A 25,568-nucleotide genomic window follows, 5' to 3' on the forward strand; every position below is an offset into this window, starting at 1 on the left:
ATGTAGAACAAGCTAGGTATTTCTTTGAAAATAGTGGCATCAGCCACATGGACTTTTCAGATAAACAACAAGAGGCTCAACAACAACCAGCACAACAGCAACCAGGGGAGATACTAGCAATCCAACAAGAGGAACTATTGGGGGCCTCAGCTCAAGTAATAGAGCAGGACCAAGGTGCTATAAGAAGAGTTCAGCCTCAGCGAGAAACCAAAAAACCCACTAAATGACAACAACTAAAGATCTAAAGATCTTTTCGGTAAACGTTAACGGACTTAATGAACCAAGGAAAAGGAAACAAATCTTCTCTAAAATCAGAAATCAAAATGCTCAAATTGCAATATTACAAGAAGTACATATTAAAAAAGATAACCAAAAATTATTGTTGAATCCCAAAATTGGAAAAATGTATGCTGCATTAGCAGATCAAAAAAAAAGAGGTGTGGTGATGTATGTAGAGAATTCTATAAATTCCAAACAGATATATAAGGATAATGATGGTAGAATATTGATTGTACAAGTTGATATTGAACCTAGACCTATAGTGGTTGTTTCTATTTATGCTCCCAATGAAGACCAAATGACATTTTATAAAAATTTACATCAAATAATAATAGATTTAGCTATTGAGAATGCATTAATAATAGGTGATTTTAATGCTATTGTGAATAGGCAATTAGACCATTCAGGGGGAGGGAGCCATAATAAAAGGAAAAAAACAAAAAGAAATTTACTACCTAGTACTTTCCAAAAAATGAAAACAGAATTATTGCTAAATGATATATGGAGGGAAAGACACCCCCATAAAAGACAATTTACGTTTTATTCTAATCCCCACAAAATCTGGACAAGAATAGACATGGTATGGACATCAAAAATGGTCGCAGAAGAAATAAGGGAAGTAGAGATAGATGTTAACACATGGGCTGACCACAACCCAATAGTGGTTTATATAAGAAGGAACAACAAACAGAATATTTGGCGGATGAATAGAAATATACTAAATGATAAGAAATATAAAGATTGGATCGAAAAGGAATTAAAAATATTTCTTGAAATTAATAAAACCCCAGACACCACTCCACAGAATATATGGGATACACTCAAAGCTTATATAAGAGGGTTAACAATATCTTATACAGCAAAATACAATAAGGAAAATAAATTAAAGTACGTACAACTAATAAATGAATTAAAACAATTGGAATTTGCATCGCAGCAACACACCAAGAACAGAGACTTTAAAACAGAAATAAATGTAATTAAACACAAAATTAGAATTATAGAACAAAATCAAATAACGGAAAAAATTAAAAGAGCAAAACAACATTATTTTGAACATGCAAATAAACCAGGCAGATGGTTAGCATATAAACTTAGAAAGCAGAGTCAATCCAAATTGATAAAAAAATTAGAAGACAAAGATGGTACAATAAAATATGATACAGAAGGAAAGGCGGACATTGTTTATAATTTTTATAAAGATCTTTATGCCAAAGACAATGTTAGTGAAGATGAGGTTTTTAATTACTTACAGGCCTCAAAATTACCACAAATAACAGAAGATCAACAGACTATGTTGGATGGTCCAATAACAATGGAAGAACTCCTAACTATAATTAAAAAACAGAAAAACAATAAGGCCACTGGTCCGGATGCTATACCGGCAGAATGGTATAAGATAGACAATGAAATAATAAGAAACTATATGCTAGAAATTTTTAATTTATGTAGACTTGAGGGTAAAATTCCGAAATCTTGGTCAGAATCGCTGACAACTTTAATACATAAATCCGGCACTGACCCACTAAAAATCAAAAATTATAGACCCATATCTTTATTAAATGTAGATTATAAAATATTTATTGCCATTTATGCAGATAGACTTAAAAGAATTATAAATGGAATAATACATCAAGACCAAAATGGATTTCTACCAGGGCGACAAATTAAAAATAACCTTAGAACAGTAATAAACACATTAGAATACTATGAACAACACCCAGATAAGACAGCATCCTTAATGTTCTTAGATGCTCAAAAGGCCTTTGACAACGTTAACTGGACATTTATGAAAATGCAATTAAATAAAATGAGATTTGGCTCAAAATTTGTTAATTTAATAGATACTATAGACTCAAAACAAACGACTAAAATAATATTAAATAATAACCAATTACAAGCACTTGACATAAACAAGGGAGTTCGTCAAGGATGTCCTATATCACCATTGTTATTTATTATGACACTTGAAACTTTATTAATTAAAATAAGAGCGGATTCCGAAATAAAAGGTCTAACTATAGGAGACGAAACTTACAAACTCCAAGCTTTTGCAGATGACTTAACGTTTATAATTGAAGAACCAATAACAACTGTTCCTTCCTTATTGCAAACTATTGAACAATACGGAAAGGTAGCAGGTTTAAAGATAAATAAAAGCAAAACTTCTTTCTTAACCAAAAATATGAATAAAATACAAGAAACTAAATTAGAAAACATTTCTGGAATAAAAACCGTAAAGAAAGTAAAATATTTAGGAATAAATTTAACAGCGAAAACAATAACTTTAAAAAATGATAATTACATAAAATTATTATCAGAAATTAAAAAAGATTTAGAAACATGGAATAACCTGAAACTATCATTTTTAGGAAGAATTGCCACAATCAAGATGAATATTCTGCCTAAGGTTTTATTTCTCTTTCAGGTAATTCCAATAAACCCAGGGGGAACTTTCTTTAAAACTTTGACAAACTTAGTTAAAAAATTTATATGGCAAGGGAAAAAAGCAAGGATAAAAATAAACTGTTTGGAAGACATTAAAGAAAGAGGAGGATTCGGTCTTCCAAACTGGAAATTATATTATCAGGCCGCCGCCTTAACATGGATTAAAGATTGGATAACCTTAGAGAATAAAAGAATATTAAATTTAGAAGGACATGATCTTATGCTGGGTTGGCATGCATTTATATGGTATGACAAGGAAAAAAATCACTCATATTTTAAAAGACACACATTAAGGAAGTATTTACTAGAGGTTTGGAAGGACATAAAGAAAAATCACTTCTTAAATGTTCCAGAATGGATAGCCCCCTTAGAAGCAATAACACACCCAAAATCTATAAAAGACACGAAAATATTTTATAGATATAAAGAATTATTAAATGATCAGATGAAGCTAAAGCCTAGGAATAAATTACAAGAAGAAGGGATAATAATAGATTGGTGGCATTATGCCCAGATTCGATCCAGATACCAGAAGGATATAACTCTTTACACTTTTAATAAAAGTAAGAATTTGCTAAGTCATTTAATTATTAATAATTCAGAAAAAATGATAGGGAAAATATATAAATTTCTTATCGCTCACAAAAATATAGAGTTGACTCTAAAAGATACCATGATAAGATGGTGCAGAAATATAGGTAAGGAAATTGATATAGATACTTGGGAAAAAGTCTGGATTAATAATTGGAAAATGACCAAGTCAGTTTCATTAAAAGAAAACCAAATTAAAATGTTTTATAGATGGCACCTTCCACCAAACAGGATAGCTAAAATGTTTCCTAAAACATCCCCACTGTGTTGGAAATGCAAGAAAGATATAGGAACTTATTACCATCAATGGTGGACATGTAGCAAAGCTAAAACTTATTGGAAGATGATTGAGAAGATATTAAAAGAAATATTAAAATATGACATAGATAACACCCCGGAATTTTACTTATTAGGAATTACTAATCAGACTTATAAGAAGGAAACTCTTTACTTAATCATACACATATTAACTGCGGCTAGAATAATATATGCGCAAAACTGGAAGGGGGAGGAAATCCCCAAGAAAGAAGAAGTTATAGCTAAAATATTAGATTGCGCCGAAATGGATATGATGACAAGACGATTAAACGATCAAGAAGATACAAAATTTTATGAAACATGGAACAACATATATAAATGGTTAGATAAGAAAAAATAAGAGATAGATCTGTTTTTATTTAGGTAATAACAATATTAGATGTATTTGTTGATGATTTTGATATAGTAGTTTACTCATAAGCGATATATTAAAAATTTGGTTTTATGTATGCTTAGCAATTGAGATTTGTTTGAATGTTTGATTAGATGAATATATTACACATAAATAACATATTAAGCATTTTTACTTATACCGTACTAATATTGCATTTAAGATTTGAAAATTTTTTACTAGACTTTTTAACATTTAACAAATGTTTGATTATGTATTCTTTTTTCTATTTGAATGTATACTTTCAAAAGAAGCGGGGAAATACATCCCCATTTTATGTTTAATGTTTGTACGTCTGTATGTCTGTTTTATGAAAAATAATAAAAAAAAATTGAAAAAAAAAAAAAGAAACATAGAAGTCTGACGGCAGAAAAAGACCTCATGGTCCATCTAGTCTGCCCTTATACTATTCCCTGTGTTTTATCTTAGGATGGATATATGTTTATCCCAGGCAGGTTTAAATTCAGTTACTGTGGATTTATCTACGTCTGCTGGAAGTTTGTTCCAAGGATCTACTACTCTTTCAGTAAAATAATATTTTCTCATGTTGCTTTTGATCTTTCCCCCAACTAACTTCAGATTGTGTCCCCTTGTCCTTGTGTTCACTTTCCTATTAAAAACAATTCCCTTCTGGACCTTATTTAGCCCTTTAACATATTTAAATGTTTCGATCATGTCCCCCCTTTTCCTTCTGTCCTCCAGACTATACAGATTGAGTTCATTAAGTCTTTCCTGATACGTTTTATGCTTAAGACCTTCCACCATTCTTGTAGCCCGTCTTTGGACCCGTTGTTTTGTTTTTATATATATTGGGGTTTCTTGTTTTTTAGACTTTTTAAATGTATTATTGTTATTTTAGATTCTAACTATTAGATTTGTCATTATATATTGTTATCATTGCTGTAAGCCGCCCCGAGTCTACGGAGAGGGGCGGCATACAAATCTAATAAATAATAATAATAATAATAATAATAATAATAATGGCTAATCTAATGAACAGGACTAGTGGTGACATGATAGCAATCTTCCAATATTTGAGAGACAGAGAAGATGGGAGTAACCTGTTTTCCAAAGCATCCAAAGGCCAGACAAGGAACAATGGAAGAAAACTGACCAGGGAAAGATTCGAAGTAGAAATTTCCTACAGTGAGAAAAATCAACCAATGGAACAGCTTGCCTTCCATATTTGTGGTTGCTTCATCATTGGAGGCTTTCAAGTAGTGTCGATTGCCACTTGTCAGAAATGATATAGAGTCTGCTGCATGAGTCCACCCTGTCTTGCTCCCACTCCCCAGATAACATTGCTGATCCAGCCCTTAAAGAAATCCAGTTTGATATCCCTAGTATAGGATCTGCTGCTTGAATAGGGGGTTGGACTAGATGACGTAAAAAGTCCCTTCCATCTTATCTCTTATATCCCTCATGTTTGATACTAAGACAAATTTCATTAAAGAGAATCATGCAAGTAATTAAATGTTTAATTGCTCAGCTGGGTTTCCAATGAAATGCAACCAACAAAAATCAAGATTCCTCTATACACATCAAATTTTGCCATGTGAAATGTCTTGTGTGTGATAAGAGAAGAATTTTGTGGGAAATACTGCTATCTGGCTATTTGAATGGTTATTCTCCTATGTGTAACCTTACATGATTTATAAGGCCAGCCCTATAGCGGAAATCTTTCCCACAATCCGGACATTCATACGGTTTCTCTCCTGTGTGAGTCCTCCAGTGTATTACCAAACTGGAATTCCAACTAAAGCTTTTCCCACATTCAGGACATTCATACGGTTTCTCTCCTGTGTGAGTCCTCTGGTGTTTCACCAAGTAGGAATTGTTACAGAAACTCTTCCCACAATCTGAACACTGATATGGTTTGTCTCCTGTGTGAGTTTTCTGGTGTATCACCAAATAGAAATTGTGACTGAAACTTTTCCCACAATCTGGACACTGATATGGTTTTTCTCCTGTGTGAGTCCTCTGGTGAATCACCAAGTGGGAGTTCTGATTGAAACGTTTCCCACAATACAGACATTCGTATGGTTTCTCTCCTGTGTGAGTCCTCTGGTGTCTCAACAGCTTGGAACTCCAAGTGAAACTTTTCCCACAATCAGGACACTCAAACATTTTATTTCCAGTGTGAGTCCTCTGGTGTTCTACCAGGTAGGAACTCTTACTAAAACTTTTCCCACAATCAGAACACTCATACGGTTTCTCTCCCGTGTGAGTCCTCTGGTGTAACACCATGTTAAAATTCTGACTAAAACTTTTCCCACAATCTGGACACTTATATGGTTTCTCTCCCGTATGAATCCTGTAATGTCGCAAAAGGAAGGCATTTTGAACAAAGCCTTTCCCACACTGAAGACACTCATAGAGTTTTTCACCTGTGTGAATCCTCTGGTGTATCATCAGATGAGAATTAGAGTTGAAACTTTTTCCACAATCTGAACACTCATATGCTTTCTCTCCTGTGTGAATCCTCTGGTGTTTCACCAGGTCAGATTTCCAAGAGAAATCTTTCCCACATTCTGGACACTCATATGGTTTCTCTCCAGTGTGAGTCCTCTGGTGTTTCACCAGGTCAGAATTGCAACTGAAACTTTTTCCACAATCTGAACACTCATATGGTTTCTCTCCTGTGTGAATCCTCCGGTGTTTCACCAGGTCACATTTCCAAGAGAAATCTTTCCCACATTGTGGACACTTATACAGTTTCTCACCCGTGTGAGTCCTCCGATGTTTCACCAGATAGGAATTCTGACTGAAACTTTTACTACAATCACAACATTTATATGGTTTCTCCTCGGTGTGTGTCCTCTGGTGTTTTACGAGATAGGAATTCTGACTGAAACCTTTCCCACAATGACATTTATATGGTTTCTGTCCTGTATGACTTATCTGATGTTTCACCAGCTCAGAATTGCAACTGAAACCTTTCCCACAAGTTGAACACTCATACGGTTTCTTTTGCATGTGAGTCCTCTGGTGCAACAACATGTCAAAACTCTGGCTGAAACTTTTCCCACAGTCTGGACACTTATATGGTTTCTCTCCAGTATGAGTTCTATGATGTCGCAAAAGGAGGGAATTTTGAGTGAAACGTTTTCCACACTGTAGACACTCATATGGTTTTTCACCTGTGTGAATTCTTTGGTGCACTACCAGATGAGAATTAGACTTGAAACCTTTTCCACAATCAGAACACTCATACGGTTTCTCTCCCGTGTGAGTCCTCTGGTGTAACACCAGGTCAGATTTCCAAGAGAAATCTTTCCCACAATCAGGACACTCATGTGGTTTCTCTCCTGTGTGAGTCCTCTGATGTTCCACCAGGAGAGAATTCCAGCTGAAACCCTTCCCACAAAATAGACACTGATACGGTTTCCCTTGCATCACCAGGTCAGAATTCAAAGTGAAACTTTTCACACAATCAGGATATTCAAAAAGGTTCTCCCCAGTGTGACTCCTCTTGTGTCTTGCCAAACTGGTTTGCATGCTAAATTTTTTGCCACATTGGGAGCACTGGTAGAACTGCTCCTCCTGCATCGGATGTTCCATGAGTCATGAAACTCCTATTCTGAGTAAAGTAAATTTTTGGTATCTAAGCATTTGTTAGGGTTTTCACACGCTCCTCCTGTGCATAAATTAACTATGATCTGCAATCTGTGGTTTTTCCAAAATAGGCAGTCTGTGGGGGTTTTCCAACACTGATATTCTTGGATTCACGAGGGGGTGAAAAATACTTCCAATCCTTTATCTGGTGGTGTTTTGATTCAAGACACTCTTTCCTTCCTCAATGGCATTCATTAATGCCTTTGGCTGTCCAAGGGATCTTTTCTATTTCCAACATTTTCTTAATTCAGTAATTATAGCTTTTTACCTTTTCATGCAATATTTTCTTCAGTTCCATATCATCTATTTTTTTCCACCTGAAAATTCTGTTCCTGTTATTCTCTCCTTTGTTTCTCCTTCATCTGCTGAGGAACGAGAAGAGTTTTAGCATTTTCTGAAAAAGTGGGAAAGATTTTGATCTATGGTTTGTTCTGCATTCCAATGCTGCTTCTCATTCTCTGTTGTCCAGACTGCTCCTCTTGACATCCACTTCGTTTATAAGATTAATGGATTAGTTTCATTATTGTTTATTAAATGGTTGAAGAACCTGGGAAAAAGCAAAAAAAATGCATATATTACTATGAAAAGGCAAAACTATCAAAAATCTTGTTTAACCTCTAACTTTCATTGTGATTTATGAGGCACATAGACATGTAGCTAAATCAAACCTCAACTATCCACTCATGTTTCAAATCATGAAATTCTCTAGTTTGCTTTGGTAGATCTCAAATTATTATCACTGCAAAATGTTATAAAAAGTACCTGAAAATATTGAGGTTTATACAGATACACATATATGTGTACATAAATATGCACCCATAAATTTATCTATGTACAAAAACTATGTGTATTTCCATCCGCAAAATGTTTCAGAAGTGGATTCACTTCATTTGTTTGATCTAATTTCAGAAAGACACAAATAGAGGAGATGGTGCCCGAATCCCAGGCAAGATTTAAAACATCTGTTTTGCCCATGAAAGTCCTCGCTTGATAGGAAAGCAGCATGTCAATAACATTCACAAGGAAATAAAGTGTTATGCGAAGATTGAGGGAGATAGAGATATGAAGGGGAAAAAAGACTTTTTAAATTTCCCAAATCTCCCATTGGTAAAATCATGGGCAGCAATTTTAAATCATGCAGCAAAATGATAAAACATTCGGGGAGAGAAAGAGTCTACGGAGAGGGGCAACATACAAATCTAATAAATAATAATTATAATTAATAATAACAACAACATACAGCAGCAGCCAACATCTTTTGGCCTCGTTGTTTCCTCTGCTTCCAGGCTGTGGAGGGCCCAAAGGCTGTGGAGGGCCGAAAGGGCCTGACTTGCTCCCAGCTTCTCCTCTGACCTGCCTTCCACTCACCTCCCAGGAGCCGGTTCCACCCTTGAAACGGTACAAAAGGCTTCCCCGACGCCATCATCATGTCGGTGAGCCGGAAGAGGAAGCTCCTCTCAAAAATCCTCTCTAGCAACCCAGTCCTCTATCGTTTTAACTCGTTCCATCTCCGCCTCGGACTCCCCAGTAGATTAGCAAAGCCACTTCTGTGGTGAATTCGCCGCTTTCTAGTCTCGAGTGTTTCTTCTTTCTTGAGCGCCATCTAGTGACGTAGAGCTGGAAAACACCCTCGTTCTATTTCTACTCTAAAGGTTTTAATTGATTCGACTCCCACCGAGTACAGGAATAGGTTTCGTCCATGACAATTTATCGTAAACATTTTATTTCATGGCTCCCAAGAGTGAACTCATTGTTGCTGAAAGTAAACCAAAGGAAAGTGGGGAAGTAAAGGGAAAACAACCAAACCATTTGTCTGCTTCAGACAAATACAAAAAATGGAAAGAGGAACACATAACTAAGGCAGAGTACCAACAGATAGCCAGAACCTGCAAAGGAAAAACCAGGACAGCAAAAGCCACTGAAGGGCTACCAAAATTTTTACTATCACACTGTGGGCGTGGCTTATTATTATTATTATTATTATTATTATTATTATTATTATTTATTAGATTTGTATGCTGCCCCTCTCCGTAGACTCGGGGCGGCTAACAACAATAATAAAACAGCATATGACAAATCTAATATTTAAAATAATTTAAAAACCCTTATTAAAAACCAAACATACACACAAACATACCATGCATAAATTGTATAGGCCTTGGGGGAAAGGAATATCTCAATTATGCATTTCGTTTCAACATCTTTCAGTGCAAATTGGGTACTCTGGGGTGGAGTTCTATTTTTCCTACCCCACTGCGTTCCCTCCCACCCGGGCAGCAGCCCATTCCTGGCAAAAGCCCAGAATATACAAAGACTTGCAACAAAAGTCAACTATAATTTTTAAAAAGTTTCTTTCAACACATAAACAAGAAAAAAAATCAAGGAAACAGTTGGTCCACTAAAAAGAGACCTCTCCTAATTCCTAAGAGGTCAGTAAAGAGCATGCATAAGTGCACCAATGTGCCTTCCATCCCCTGTCTTAATGGTTGTCTCTTACTAGTATCATGTACAGTATATAAACATTGTTATATCTTTGTATACAGTATAAAGCAGCCAAAATTTTTACTGCCATATTGATGGTCATGTGACTAGTAGGAGTGGCTTGTCGGCCATGTGACCAGGTGGGAGTGGTTTGTTGATCATGTGACTTGGGACTGGCTTAAAGGTCATGTGACTGGGTGGGAGTGCCTTGCCTACCATGTGACTGGGTGAGTGGCTTGCAGGCCATGTGATCAGATGTCATGTGACTGGTTTTCTGTTTAGTGAACTTAAGTATTAGGTGCACTAATTACAGTATGTCGCCATGTAGAGATTAAATTATGCAATATAGTTACAAATACAGTGATCATATTCCACCACCCAGACAGAAGTTCTGACATTTGCTATTTTACACCATGCCACTATGCTAGAGAGTGCAATGTGTACACATTACACTCTTTCGTCCAATTTTTAAAGGCTGGTACTCATTTTTAATTTGTATTTCACCAGCAGAAATTTCTCAGAAATAGACTATTTTAAACTTTATAATTTATCTTGATTTAGATAATATAGATTGTATCTACTAAGGAGAAAGTGATTCTAAAGAGTGGTTTTGAAAAAACAAGCAACTTCTCAGTATATGTAGAACTAACTCAAAATAATGGTATATAACTTCATCAGTATTTTTCATTGTATGATCAAAACAAAAACTGATAAATAACTGATTTAAAAACCTATTATTTATCTTGAGGGCCAAATTCAGCTTTATCCACAAATCTAACAGTACTTCCCAATGGAATTTATTACCATGGATACAGATTTTAATGTTGGCCACATATCAATAAAGAAAATGTTCACTTTGTTATTCTTATTAATTTTCACTCTTTTAAATTTTAGCATAAGAAATCAAATTCTTGCCTACATTACAAAGTAATGTTCTACTGCTCTAAACTTCTCTGAATATTAAGGAATATGAAATTATACTAATGATCCCCACTTTTTTTCCAACAATATTTTTCAATTGCAAACAACTTAAACATTTCAGGTTCACTTGGGTACAACTTCTACCTACATTTAATATCATTGCAAAATAAGAATCTTTGTTAAGGCATATGATTTTCTTTTTTCTTTTTTCAATTTTCTTTTTTCAATAAATTCATATACACATACATTTCTTTAGTACTATTTCTCCTTGTGAAAATTAAGCTGTTTCCTATAGTAGAGACTAAAAGGATGTGATTTTTTTTCTGGATAAAATCAAACTGAAGAGTGTAGAGATTGCAGGTTAACTGGTAAAATAATTTTAGAATTACTGACCAAACAGTAATCTGATTTATTTCATTCTAACATTTTAACAAGATGACAAAATATCATCAGAAATTCAACGATATCTTTTACAAATACTCTAATTACAAATACACAGACTTGTCTTTCTTTTCCTATACTACAGAGAGCAAAATCCTAAACTCTCAGTCTTCATAGATAGATATTAGTGCTACAACCGCTACAAGGCCTCTAATCAAGTGTATTTTCTTAGACAATGTTTTGACAAGTTTTTACTTCTGTTACATTGCACAATATGAACCACTACACTTGAGCACCTCTGGCCCCCAAAATGGGACCAGTATAAAAATGTTTAATTGAGTAAACTGAGGGGCTTAGTACCTAAGTACTAAGAAGATAGTAAAGTCTGCATTTGTAGGATTTCCTTGAATTTATTTATTTATTTATTTTTGCTTTTGCTTAGTCAGCAAATGGAAAGAGAAAGAATATGCAACGTGATCTTATGGAATAAGGTAAAGCCCTATTCCCTCCACCTCCCCCCCTGGAAGACTTTTTGACTGCTGAGAAGCGACCATATTTCTGGTTTTGGGAACCCCGCTCAACACGTGGCCATGGGAAGGCACACCACAGAGGGGTAAAGGGACAGTCCACCCAAGCTCACGTAGCTGTTCGACACCAAGGCCAAAGGCAGTGGTCCCCAAACTATGGCCCGCGGGCCACATGCGGCCCACTGAGGCCATTTATCCGGCCCGCCAGTGAGTGACAAGAGCACAGGGAAATGAGAGAAAGAAAGAAAAGGGAAAGAGAGGGAAGGAAGGAGAAGTGGAGAGGAATGAAGGAAGGAAGGAAAGAAGGAGAAATGGAGGGAACAAGGAAGGAAGGAAGGAAGAATGAAATGGAGGGACAGAGGAAGGAAGGACTGTTTTTTGGGGGGTATTTTTTTTTTAATTTTTTTCTCAACATACATTCAAACAACACAGTGTACCATCTAATTTTCCATGAATAAAATGTGGTATTTTGTTAGTAACTAACATCAATAATCAAAAAAGTTGCAAAAGGGTTTTTTTTTCTAATTTTGTCATCCAGTTACATTCATTTTCTTTTAATTAAATTCCCTTCTTAATGTTCCTTCAAAAAGTGCAACACCAATTATATTTCTAACTTATTAACCATTATGTCAAAGTGCTTCCTTATTTCTTTATACATTTTTCATAAGCCAAGAAAACCTTGTATAGCCAATCAGATGTTAACAAAAGAAAATTAAAAACAAAACATAAACATATATGAATTTCAGATCTTCTCCCCCCTCTAAATAGTACGTTCCCATTTTGTTTTTCACTTTAAAACAAGGTATGTGCAGTGTGCATAGGGATTTGTTCATAGTATTTTTTTATAGTCTGGCCCTCCAACAGTCCGGGGGACAGTGAACTGGCCCCCTGTGTAAAAAGTTTGGGGACCCCTGGCCAAAGGGTTCCCCGTCACTCTTAATTGCTTCTGCCCAGGAAGCGAGGCGGCACAGATGCAATGCAATCGATATATTGGTTTCTCTATATGGCTCTGCATTTTGTCATTTGCATGTTCTGTATTAGGGTTTTACTGCTGTAACTGCCTGGAGCCACCTTGAGTTGGGCTGCCATATATATTTTCTTAATAGATAAAAATACATATATGCATATATATTTACATCCTGCCTTTATTACAAGTAGAAATAATACTATGCTTATTAGGTAAACATGGGAATAAAAATAAAATCCCAAAAGAAACCAGTGGCAGATCCATCCCATATTGTTGCTAAGAAAACATGATGTCCATAAAATCCAAAGGAATCAATCTTAAGTTGAAGGAGACTTTTTACAACCAGTGGAAAATTGTGGGTATCGGTTTTAAAGCCAGCACATGTGGAATTCTGGGGTGGGAAGGAAAATATAGCAGCCTAGTTCCCTCTCTGCTTTTACACCATGGAGAAAACCAGGCAACTCTACTTGCTCCTGATCTGACCTCAATGCACCTTCTAGCTCAGTGTTTTTCAACCAGTGTGCCGCGGCACACTAGTGTACCGTTGGACATGGTCAGGTGTGCCGTGAAGCTCAGAGAGAGAAAGAAAGCAAGAGAGAGAAAAAGAAAGAGAAAGAAAGAGAGAGAGAGAAAAAGAGAACAAGAGAGAGAGAAAGAGAACAAGAGAAAGAAAGCAAGAGAGAGAGAGAAAGAGAGGGAGGGAAGGAGAGAGAGAGAAAGACATAGAGGGAGGTAGGGAGGGAGAGAGAAAGAGAGCAAAAAAGAGAGGAAGGAAGAGAAAGAAAGAGGGATGGAGAGAGAGCGAAAGAAAGAGGAAGGAAGGGAGAGAAAGAGGGAGAGAGAAATAGAGCGAATGGGAGGAAGAGAGAGAATTTTTTTGTCCAAACTTTTTTTACCACCACCCCCGCCCCACTCAATGTGCCCCAGGGTTTTGTAAATGTAAAAAATGTGCCATGGCTCAAAAAAGGTTGAAAATCACTGTTCTAGCTGCTGCTTTGGCCCTGGAAGACCACAACGGCCATCTCTCACAACAGAGGGTCAGCAACCTGCAGCTCTGGAATCCCATGTGGCTCTTTCATCCTTCTGCTGTGGCTCCGTCGCTCAAAATATGCATCACCACTGCCAATGTGCGACACCCATTGATGCACAATTTATCAAGCTTTTCAACTCCCCCCTCCAGTAGGCTAACCATGGATAAATCCAAGAAAAGTTTCAGAAGAAAACATGTTTCATTCAACTATATATGCTAGTTGTGTGGCCGCTCAGGAAATAGGCATGGGAAGAGTTTTGTGGCTCCTGGTGTTTTCTTTTATGTGGGAAATGAGTTCAAAAGGTACTCTTAGTGTTTAAGGTTGCTGACCCCTGCCCCACACCATCCGATTAGAGATAGGAAGTGAGTCTTTTCTGTTGAAGGTCCTGCCCTATGAAAAACTTTTCCCCTGATGTTTGGAGGCCTTTCTTCTCCAAGTCTTCTACAAAGTAAAGAAGATCTAGCTATTTCCCTAAGTACTAGAATAAGAGGACATACCTCCTCCTCAGAAACATGATTTGGAAACAGATGTTTGCTTATATTTATTAACTTTATATGCCGCTAATCCTGTAGTGATTTTGAGCAAGGGGGTTGGATTGGATGAAATACAAATTCTCTTCCAACTCTGTTTTTCCATTCTATTCCTCCCTTATGTTTGATACCAAGACGTTTACTAAAGGGAATCATGCAAGTACAGTGTTCCCTCACTTTTCGCGGGGGATGCGTTCCGACACCGCCCGCGAACATCGAATTTCCACGAAGTAGAGATGCGGAAGTAAATACACTATTTTTGGCTATGAACAGTATCACAAACCTTCCTTTAACACTTTAAAACCCTAAATTGCAATTTCCCATTCCTTTAGCAACCATTTAGATTGTTACTCACCATGTTTATTTATTAAAGTTTATTTTAAAAAATATTTATTAAAAGCAGACAAAAGTTTGGCGATGACATATGACGTCATCGGGTGGGAAAAACCGTGGTATAGGGAAAAAACCCGCAAAGTATTTTTTAATTAATATTTTTTGAAAAACCGTGGTATAGACTTTTCGCGAAGTTCGAACCCGCGAAAATCGAGGGAACACTGTAATTATATAATTATTCAGATGGGTTTCCAATGAAAAAAATAAAAATAAAAAATCCAAGATTCCTCTATATCAAATGTTGCCTCTTATGGAATTTCTTGTGTGATAAGGAACTTCGTGTGAAACACTGTTTGCGATCCAGCTATTTGAATGGTTACTCCCCTATGTGTAACCTTACATGTTTTATAAGGTTAGCCTTACTACTGAAATTTTTCCCACAATCTGGACATTCATATGGTTTCTCTCCTGTGTGGGTCCTCTGGTGTATCACCAAATGGGAATTCCAAGTAAAACTTTTCCCACATTCAAGGCACTCATATGGTTTCTCTCTTGTGTGAGTTCTCTGGTGTTTCACCAAGTAGAAATTATGACAGAATTTTTTCCCACAATCAGGACATTGATATGGTTTTTCTCCAGTATGAGTTTTCTGGTGTATCGCCAGGTAGGAATTCTGACTAAAACTTTTCTCACAATCTGGACACTGATACGGTCTTTCTCCTGTGTGAGTTTTCTGGTGTAACAACAGGTTGGAATTCTGACTGAAACTTTTCCCACAATCAGGACATTCATATGGTTTCTCTCCTGTGTGAGTTCTCTGGTGTCTCACCAGCTTGGAATTTTGAGTGAAACTTTTCTCACAATCTGGACACTCGTACAGTCTCTCTTCTCTGTGAGACTTCCGATGCTTCACTAGTTGAGACTTGCAACTGAAATGCTCCCCACATTTTGGACACTCATAAGTTTTCTTTTCTTTGTGAATCCTCTGGTGTTTCACCAGACAGGAATTCTGACTGAAACTTTTTCCACAATGACATTTATATGGCTTCTCTCCTGTGTGAGTCTTCTGGTGTTTCATCAGGTAGGAATTCTGACTGAAACTTTTCCCACAATGACATTTATATGGTTTCTCTGCTGTGTGAGTTCTCTGATGTTTCAGCACATCAGAATTACAACTGAATCTTTTCCCACAATCTGAGCACTGATATGGTTTCTCTTGCGTGTGAGTCCTCTGGTGTATCACCAGGTCAGAATTCTGACTGAAACTTTTTGCACAATTTGGACACCTATATGGTTTCTCTCCTGTGTGAATCCTGTGATGTCGCACAAGGTGGAAATTTTGAATGAATCTTTTCCCACACTGTAGACACTCATATGGTTTTTCACCTGTGTGGATTCTTTGGTGTATCGCCAGGTCAGAATTCCCCTTGAAACCTTTTCCACAATCTGAACACTCATATGGTTTCTCGCCAGTGTGAATCCTTTGGTGTTTCACCAGGCCAGATTTCTGAGAGAAATCTTTCCCACAATCAGGACACTCATATGGTTTCTCTCCTGTGTGAATTCTGTGATGTTCTACTAGGAGAGAATTCCAATTGAAACTTTTTCCACAATCTTGGCATTTATATGGTTTCTGTCCTGTGTGAGGCCAATTGTTTATCAGCAGGGTGGAATCCTGACTAAACATTTCCCCCCTATCCAGACACTCATACAGTTTCTCTCTCTGATCAGAATTCCAAGTGAAACCTTTCACACAATCAGGACATTCAAAGATTTTCTCCCCATTATGAGTCTTCTTATGTCTCATCAGATTGGTGTGCATGCTCACTTTTTTGCCACATTGGGAGCACTGGTAGAACTGCTCCTCCTGCATCGCCTGTTCCATGAGTCACAAGAGTCCTGTTCTGAGTAAAGTAAATGGAATAGATCCTTCTGTGGATAAATTAACTGTGATCTGCTGTTGTAATCATAGGTTCATAGGCACTGAACATTGGAATGGAATATTACTGGAGAGTGATGTTTTGGCCTAATTGGGTGCTGAATAAAACCTTATTCTTCCTCTATTGAAAGGCAGCAAAGTCCAGGCTGAGTAAGCAACCTGCAGAATCCATGACCACATGGAAAATAATTAACTTGATATACAGCATGAAGAAAACGTATAGCTAACTTCCATATAAGGAAATATATGCCTTACTCTCATTCCTTTGCTAATCATCAGTAAACACACAATCCAGGAAAAGGCAAAGAATGGAGCTTCTGTTAATTATCTATAGGGAAGTCACGAGGAGGTTGCCTTATACAGTGCATGAGTGAATGGTAGTTGGAGGATGGCTTAATGTATGTGGCGTTCGCGAATTGGTTATTCTGTACCACATGTCAGGAAAAGTAAAATACAATAAAAGGAGCGATCTTGATTCAACCGAGGTCGTCTCATTGAGAAAATTCTCTTCGTTGCTTCATTTTGATGCGGCAATCATGGCATCCTGTGCCTCCCTAGAGGTCGACCCACTGGGGGAGGGCTGCTTGCCTTCAATCTGCAATCTGTATTTGTCCTGCAATAGGCAGTCTGTGGGGGGTTTTTTGCAAATATTCTTGGATTCATAAAGGCAAAAAAAATTCTGATCTCTTATCTGGTAGTACTTTGACTCAAGATACTCTTTCCTTCATCAATGTCTTTCATTAATGCCTTTGGCTATCCAAGGGATCTTTTCTATTTCCCACGTTTTCTGAATTTGGTATTTAAAACTTTTTTATCTTTTAATGGAATATTTTCTCCTCTTCCACCTAATCTATTTCTTCCACTTGAAAACCCTGTTTCTGTTATTCTCTCCCTTGACTCCCTCCATTGGCTGAAGAAAGAGAAGTTTTAACATTTTCCGGAAGAAGAGGAGAAACTTTTGATTGATGGTTTGTTTTGCATTTTAATGCTGTTTCTCATTCCCGATTGTCCAGAGAGCTATTCTTGACATCCACTTTCTTTGTAAGATTCCTATTAATTGATTGGTTTATAAAATAGCTGCGGAACCTGGGAGGACAGGGAAAAAAATCCACATATTACTACAAAACTGGAAAACTAGACCAGAACAATCTAGAACTGAACACACTCAAAACCGTAGAAACGGTGGTAGACTTTAGGAGAAACCCTTCCACCCTTCCACTTCTCACAATACTAGACAACACAGTATCAACAGTAGAGACCTTCAAATTCCTAGGTTCTATCATATCTCAAGACCTAAAATGGTCACCTAACATCAAAAACATCATCAAAAAAGCACAACAAAGAATGTTCTTTCTGCGCCAGCTCAGGAAGCTCAAACTGCCCAAGGAGCTGCTGATACAGTTCTACAGAGGAATCATTGAGTCTGTCATCTGCACCTCTATAACTGTCTGGTTTGGTGCTGCAACCCAACAGGACCGACACAGACTTCAGATGATAATCAGAACTGCAGAAAAAACAATTGCTGCCAACCTGCCTTCCATTGAGTACCTGTATACTGCACGAGTCAAAAAGAGGGCGGGGAAAATATTTACTGACCCCTCGCAACGTCGCTACAGAGCACTTCACACCAAGACAACTAGACACAAGAACAGTTTTTTCCCGAACGCCATCACTCTACTAAACAAATAATTCCCTCAACACTGTCAGACTTTCTACTAAATCTGCACTTCTATTCTACTAGTTTTTCTCATAATTCCTATCACCCATTTCCTCCCATGTTGACTGAATGACTGTAACTTGTTGCTTATATTCTAAGATTTTTATTAATATTGCTTCTTCATTGCTTATTTGATCCCTATGACAATCATTAAGTGTTGTACCACATGATTCTTGACAAATGTATATTTTATTTTATGTACGCTGAGAGCATATGCACCAAGACAAATTCCTTGTGTGTCCAATCACACTTGGCCAATAAAATTCTATTCTATTCTATTCTATACTGCACGAGTCAAAAAGAGGGCGGGGAAAATATTTAGTGACCCCTCGCAAGGTCGCTACAGAGCACTGCACACCAAGACAACTAAACACAAGAACAGTTTTTTCCCGAACGCCATCACTCTACTAAACAAATAATTCCCTCAACATTGTCAGACTTTTTACTAAATCTGCACTTCTATTCTACTAGTTTTTCTCATCATTCCTATCCTTTCCCCCCACCACTTAGGAGTCTTATGACTGTAACTTGTTGCTTGTATCCTAAGATTTTTATTAATATTGATTGTTTCTTCGTTGCTTATTTGACCCCTATGACAATCATTAAGTGTTGTACCACATGATTCTTGACAAATGTATCTTTTTCTTTTATGTACGCCGAGAGCATCTGCACCAAGACAAATTCCTTGTATGTCCAATAACACTTGGCCAATAAAATTCTATTCTATTCCATTTCTATTCTAAAAAAGCAGAAATATCAAAATGCTAGTTTAACCTCATTATGATTCATTACGCACATAGAACAGCAAAATCAAAGTTCAAATACTCATTCATATTTCAAATCATGAAATTCTCATTGGTTTGGATAAATCAAAAGCTGTTCTTAAAATTATCTGAAAATGCAGGTTTATACATGCACACCTATATATACTGTATATCTAAAAATTATATATGTAGAAAATTGTGTGTATTTGAATCTTCAAAACATTTCAAAGTGCATTCACTGAGTTTGTTTGATCTAATTTTAAAAAGATGGGGACATTAATAGATGAAATGGCGTCCAAATCATAATGCTAAATTTAAAGCATCCGTTTTGGCCGTGAAATTCCTCGCTTGCCAGGAAAGCAACATCTCAATAAAATCACAAGGAATGACGTGTTAGGTGAAGGTGAGGGAGGTGGGTGGTTAAGAAATATGAAAATTATATGGAAGACTCCTTTAAATGTCCCAAATCCCTCAATAGAAAATCACAGGCATCTGTTTTAAAACATGCAGCAAAAGGATAACAACATTTGGGAAGAGAAAGAATATGCAGCAGCAGCAGACCTCATGTTTCAGCCTCGTTGCTTCCTCTGCTTCACACACCGTGCAGGAACCCAAAGTGCCCGACTTGCTCCCGGTTTCTCCTCCGACCTGCCCCCCACTCACCTCCCAGGAGCCACTTAGACCCTTTAAATGGCACAAGAGACTCCGCCGACGCCATAATCCTCTATCAGCGGAAGAGGAAGTTACACTCCTTATCCCCTCTAGCAATCTAAACCTCTATCGTTTTCACCCTTTCAATCTCCGCCTGTACAAGACTCCCACTAGACTAGCGATGCCGGTACTGTACTGTATTCACTGCTTTAGGTTCACAAGTTTATCCAAGTGCTGAGACCTAAAAGTTCATGAAGTTCTTGTTTCTGGGTGGCTCTAAATGGTTGTCAACCGTGAACCGGGAAGAATCCACTGGCATTGCCTCGGAACCCCGTCTAGATAAGGAAGTAGATGTGATCTTCATGTCTGTATTATCGGGGAGTCTAAATCCTGCTAGAAGGCAGAATTGCTCAGAGCAGCCTTCGCAATTGCCAGCTATAGAATAGAATAGAATTCTTTATTGACCAAGTGTGATTGGACACACACGGAATTTATCTTTAGTGCAGCTGCTCTCAGTGTGCATAAAAGAAAAAGTACATCTGTCAAGAATCATGAGGTACAATACTTAATGATTGTCATAGTTATTTATTCCCAAGCGCCTTGAACAAAAAGCACTTGGATGAAACCAGTTTGTAGAAAGCTGGTCTAAAAATTCCCGCCCTGCAATGAAAAAGTGCTTCTAGAAAGTAGTTTTTAAAGGTTCACATCTTTATAAAACAATGTTGTTGTAAGGTTGGGGTGTTCTTTCTTTTTTTGGTCATTTCTTCCCCAGGAAAGATTTCAGTTTTAATTTCAAATGAATTGTACAGCTCATACATTATATGAAAGCGGGATTTTTTTCTTGGGTGATTTATAGTTTTACATCTAAAAACCTGGTGGTTTACGAGTGCAACGTATGCTTGTTGAATGTGATTGAATGATTTTTAATGTTCCAGGATTTTTAGAGCAGTTAATTTTATCAATTGGATTTTAGATTTTTATATTGTATATTGTTTTTTATTATGTTGTGAGCCGCCCCGAATCCTTGGAGGGACAGCATACAAATCCAATCAACCAATCAATACATCCATCCATCCATCCATACATACATACATACATACATACATACATACATACATACATACATGTTCTATATTCCAATGTATGTCTGGCAATGTTGGGGAGAAGATTCTACAAGTGCAGATATATGCATCTAAAGAAACAGAAATGCACACACCTACAAATCTATATATGTAGAAATCCATTTGTATTTTTAGCCTAAAAAATATCCCAGGATTGTTACTGTCCAACCTTCTGCATTACTTTTTGAGATGTGCAGACTTTAACTGATTAAATGATATCTAAAACCTCAGCAAGATTTGAACGAACAGTTTTGCCCATGGACAGCTGCAAATAAAGGCAGAAAATACTGTCCACAACTCCTGTGGGGACATCCCAATTAGTCCTCTCTTAGTGACTCCATTTGGGACTGGAATCTGACACTAAGCCTGATCATTAAGGGTGATGTCACGTGACAGTTCCAATCTGCTCCTCTACAGATCTTAAAGGCGTTTGCCCAGGTTCGCATGGTGCACCAATTGCGGCCCTATTTGGACAGGGAGTCACTGCTCACAGTCACTCATGCCCTCATCACCTCGAGATTCGATTACTGCAACGCTCTCTACATGGGGCTACCTCTGAAAAGTGTTCGGAAACTTCAGATCGTGCAGAACGCGGCCGCAAGAGCCATCATGGGGCTTCCTAGATTCGGCCACCTTTCTGCAACACCCCGTGGCCTGCATTGGCTGCCGATCAGTTTCTGGTCACAATTCAAAGTGTTAGTTATGACCTATAAAGCCCTGCATGGCATTGGACCAGAGTACCTCCGGAACCGCCTGCTACCGCACAAATCCCAGTGACCGATAAGGTCCCACAGAGTTGGCCTTCTCCGGGTCCCGTCGACCAATGTCATTTGGCAGGCCCCAGGGGAAGAGCCTTCTCTGTGGCAGCCCCGGCCCTCTGGAATCAACTCCCCCCGAAGATTAGAACTGCCCTCACACTCCTTGTCTTTCGTAAATTACTCAAGACCCATCTATACCGCCAGGCATGGGGGAGTTGAGACACCTTTCCCCCAGGCTTTTTTATATTTATGTTTGGGTATGTATATGTTGTTTGCTTTTTTAAATATGATAGGGTTTTATGTGCTTTTTAATATTAGATTTGTTTTTCGCTGGAATATTGTTTTTATTATTGTTGTGAGCTGCCCCGAGTCTTCGGAGAGGGGCGGCATACAAATCTAATGAATTGAATTGAATTGAATTAAACAAATCACTGTGGGTTGTTAAAGACAATTTGATCATGACTGACAAATTCTTGCCAGCATCCCCTTCTCAGAAGCTAGCTGGGATGGTCACAAATAGTATCATAAATGTGTACCGATTGCACCAGAGTTGGTGCAACTCATTCTCCTGCACCTTCAGAACTACAGAACTACAAGAAGTGCTGCAATGCGATAACTGAAGAAATACCACAATGGCCCCAAATCTATGGACCGGGTATAGGTATGGTTTTATACTGCCGTGGTGACTTTGAAGGCTCGGGGAACAAAAAATGAAGACTGCCTGAACCTCATAATAGTTCCTCTGCTGCCAATCTGTATGACTGCGGTAGGGAAAGCAAGTAGGCTGCTTGGCTGCATAGCTAGAGGTATAACAAGCAGGAAGAGGGAGATTATGATCCCGCTATATAGAGCGCTGGTGAGACCACATTTGGAATACTGTGTTCAGTTCTGGAGACCTCACCTACAAAAAGATATTGACAAAATTGAAAAGGCCAAAGACGGGCTACAAGAATGGTGGAAGGTCTTAAGCATAAAACATATCAGGAAAGACTTAATGAATTCAATCTGTATAGTCTGGAGGACAGAAGGAAAAGGGGGGACATGATCGAAACATTTAAATATGTTAAAGGGTTAAATAAGGTCCAGGAGGGAAGTGTTTTTAATAGGAAAGTGAACACAAGAACAAGGGGACACAATCCGAGGTTAGTTGGGGGAAAGATCAGAAGCAACGTGAGAAAATATTATTTTACTGAAAGAGTAGTAGATCCTTGGAACAAACTTCCAGCAGACGTGGTTGGTAAATCCACAGTAACTGAATTTAAACATGCCTGGGATAAACATATATCCATTGTAAGATAAAATACAGGAAATAGTATAAGGGCAGACTAGATGGACCATGTGGTCTTTTTCTGCCGTCAGTCTTCTATGTTTCTATGAAGGCTGAATAAATCTCGAGCCCCGTCAGGGTGAAATTCCAGGCTGTGGACAGAGTCAGCTGGCAATACTGCATTGTAACCACAGTCACCAGGGCACCCGTCATTATTTTCCACATTTACTATTTTTGCATTTATCTGTTCTACCAGGTCAGATATAGTGGGCACGCTCCTAGCCCCTTCCTTTAAATATTCCTACTGGATAGTATGTCTTTTCAATTGTAGACCCTGCATCAGAAGTTTGATTTGGAACTAGGTGCTTTTACTTATTAAATTTATATGCCACTAACTTCTCCAACTTAACACGAGAGGTGAAAAAATAACCAGTTCTGAGCAAGAATGGCACCAGGCACGAACATACGAGACTCGCCCAGAAAGTATTTTTTTATATATATATATAATTTTTATTGATTTTTAAATTTTTTTTACAAAAAAAACAGAAAACATAGAAGTGAATACCATCCCCAAACAGAAAGTCAAAAAAACCCTTCACCAAGGAAGATTCAATACTATATCCTTCATTTACTTCTTTTCTGGGTTACATTGTTCATTCTTTATAAAGTGATTTAATTTTATTTTTAACGTTTGCATCGCTTACTGATATTGTTAATATATAATTTTTAACCTTTTCCCACCGCCTCATTGTTTCTGCTAATTTCTCTTCATTGTAGTTGTGTAATCTAATTTCCATAACTTCATAGTGAATGTGGTCCACCATGTACTTACACCAATTTTTCGTCGTCCATTTGTTAGCATCTTTCCACTCAAGCACTATAGTTGCTTGGGTGCTTTCTGTTGCTGCAGTTTTAATTTCTTCGTATTCTTTTACCTCACTATTTTTTATTAATAATGCTGCTTCCTTAGTTATTTCCCAGTTACTTCCCGTAATTTCATTCACTTCCACTTGTATTTGCTTCCAAAATTTTTGGACTTTGCTGCATTCCCAAAACATACGCATAAATACTCCTTTTTCCTTACATCCATGCCAACAGTTTCCTTTTATCATCGTTTGAAAGCGTGCTAATTGTACTGGTGTATAATACCATTTGTGTAAAATAGACTCGCCCAGAAAGTAATGCACATTTTTTTCTTCAACGATGAGACATACAAGAAAAAGTGATGTTTCTTCTACACTCTATTTTTCCACACAATCTCCGTCCCGTTATATGACCTTCCTCCAGTGAGACACAAGGACGTGTATGCCCTGTCGGTACCACTCCTTGTTCTGGTCACAAAGCCATTTCTGCCCTGTGCAAATCACCTCTAATGGCCTCACCCTCTGTGCCCAGCGACTAACTGTACTTCTGTCGACTGCAGATTCTCCATAAACTGTACACAAACGTTTGTGAATGTTCTCAACAGTTTCTTTCTCCACAGTAAGAAATTCAATGACACGCTGCTTGTAACATACATCACTTACAGACACCATTTCAAAACACTACTGCAGCTACGCTGTCTGAAGAAACACAAAATTTACATATGGTCTCCCTACAATTCAAATAATGTATATTTAAAGTTTTGCAGTTGTACCATTACTGTAGGCTGAGAAAAAAAATGTCGTGCATTACTTTTTGGGCGATCCTTGTAATTAGCAAATAAACTTGTAAATTGAACAAAAGCAAGAATAATCTTTTGGGGATTCTGATCATCAAATTGCCATCACTTGCTAGAAGTACCCTGTGCTGTATTTCTAGTGCAAGTACATTTAAAATGTGGAGGTTGCTATAATGGCTCCAGGTATCGTCGACTAAACAATGTCGGCTGGCGGGACCCAGGGGAAGAGCCTTCTCTGTGGCGGCCCCAACTCTCTGGAACCAGCTCTCCCCGGAGATTAGAACTGCCCCCACCCTCCTTGCCTTCCATAAACTCCTTAAAACTCACCTCTGCCATCAGACATGGGGGAATTGAGGCATTCCCCTCCCCCGGGCTGATACAATTAATGTATGGTATGTCTGTGTGTATGTCTGGTTTAATAATGGAGTTTTTAAAATGTTTTTTAAATTTATTAGATTTGTTGTGAATTGTTCTATTGTATGTTTTTGAGCCGGCCCGAGGCTAGGGAGAGGGGCGGCATACAAATCATAAATAAAATAAAATAAAATAAAATAAAAAATATATAAAATAAATAAATGGGATCTACTGGTTTCTCTATTAAGGTTTTATTGTTGTAAAGTCATAGGAATTGGGCTGTTATATACGTTTTCTTACTAAGTAAAAATAGATACATACATAGTTTATATGCCCCTTTATTATATAGTGATCCCTCGATTTTCACGGGGGTTGCGTTCCCAGACTGCCCGCGAAAGTTGAATTTCCGCGAAGTAGAGATGCGGAAGTAAAAACACCATTTTGGGCTATGGACAGCCAAAAACTATCCACGCGCATCCTTTTCCAAGGCCGCGCAAGGAGCCGGGCTTGAAGTTGGGGGCGGG

The 25,568-nt window shown here is 37.7% G+C and overlaps 2 protein-coding genes across 6 annotated transcripts in view; one reads left to right on the top strand and one right to left on the bottom strand.

Annotated features, from left to right (window-relative positions):
• LOC139163077 (zinc finger protein 850-like) overlaps positions 1-25,568 on the top strand; it is a 249,510-nt gene that overhangs the window by 194,039 nt on the left and 29,903 nt on the right. The gene's annotated exons all lie outside the window — the stretch shown is intronic.
• LOC139163028 (zinc finger protein 850-like) lies at positions 5,488-19,948 on the bottom strand. Of its 5 annotated transcripts, XM_070743945.1 has the most exons (3): positions 15,408-16,955; positions 14,080-14,103; positions 5,488-7,188 (listed from the first exon to the last, which is right to left on the bottom strand). In XM_070743945.1, the coding sequence occupies exons 1-3, from the start codon at positions 16,696-16,698 to the stop codon at positions 5,651-5,653; spliced, it is 2,853 nt and encodes a 950-aa protein (XP_070600046.1). In that variant the 5' UTR covers positions 16,699-16,955; the 3' UTR covers positions 5,488-5,650. The 5 variants fall into 5 exon arrangements, 4 of the variants coding, with proteins under 4 accessions (XP_070600046.1, XP_070600043.1, XP_070600044.1 ...); XM_070743942.1 differs by lacking the exons at positions 14,080-14,103; positions 15,408-16,955 and adding an exon at positions 19,795-19,948 and having other exon boundaries at positions 5,488-8,189; XM_070743943.1 differs by lacking the exons at positions 14,080-14,103; positions 15,408-16,955 and adding an exon at positions 9,011-9,164 and having other exon boundaries at positions 5,488-8,189.

The sequence above is a fragment of the Erythrolamprus reginae genome, chromosome 2, assembly GCF_031021105.1.
Source record: "Erythrolamprus reginae isolate rEryReg1 chromosome 2, rEryReg1.hap1, whole genome shotgun sequence".
NCBI classification, from domain to species: Eukaryota; Metazoa; Chordata; class Lepidosauria; order Squamata; family Dipsadidae; genus Erythrolamprus; species Erythrolamprus reginae.

Excerpts from the sequence above, each read along its gene's own strand:
- LOC139163028 (XM_070743945.1), bottom strand. The coding sequence starts at position 16,698 with ATGGAACAGGCGATGCAGGAGGAGCAGTTCTACCAGTGCTCCCAATGT. Across the intron at positions 14,104-15,407 it reads TGATTGTGGGAAAAAATTCT|CCTACTGGAGGGGGGAGTTG; the intron begins GTCATAATTTCT and ends ATCCATGGTTAG. Across the intron at positions 7,189-14,079 it reads CTGGAGGGGGGAGTTGAAAA|TGCACCAAAGAATTCACACA; the intron begins GCTTGATAAATT and ends CTCATCTGGTAG.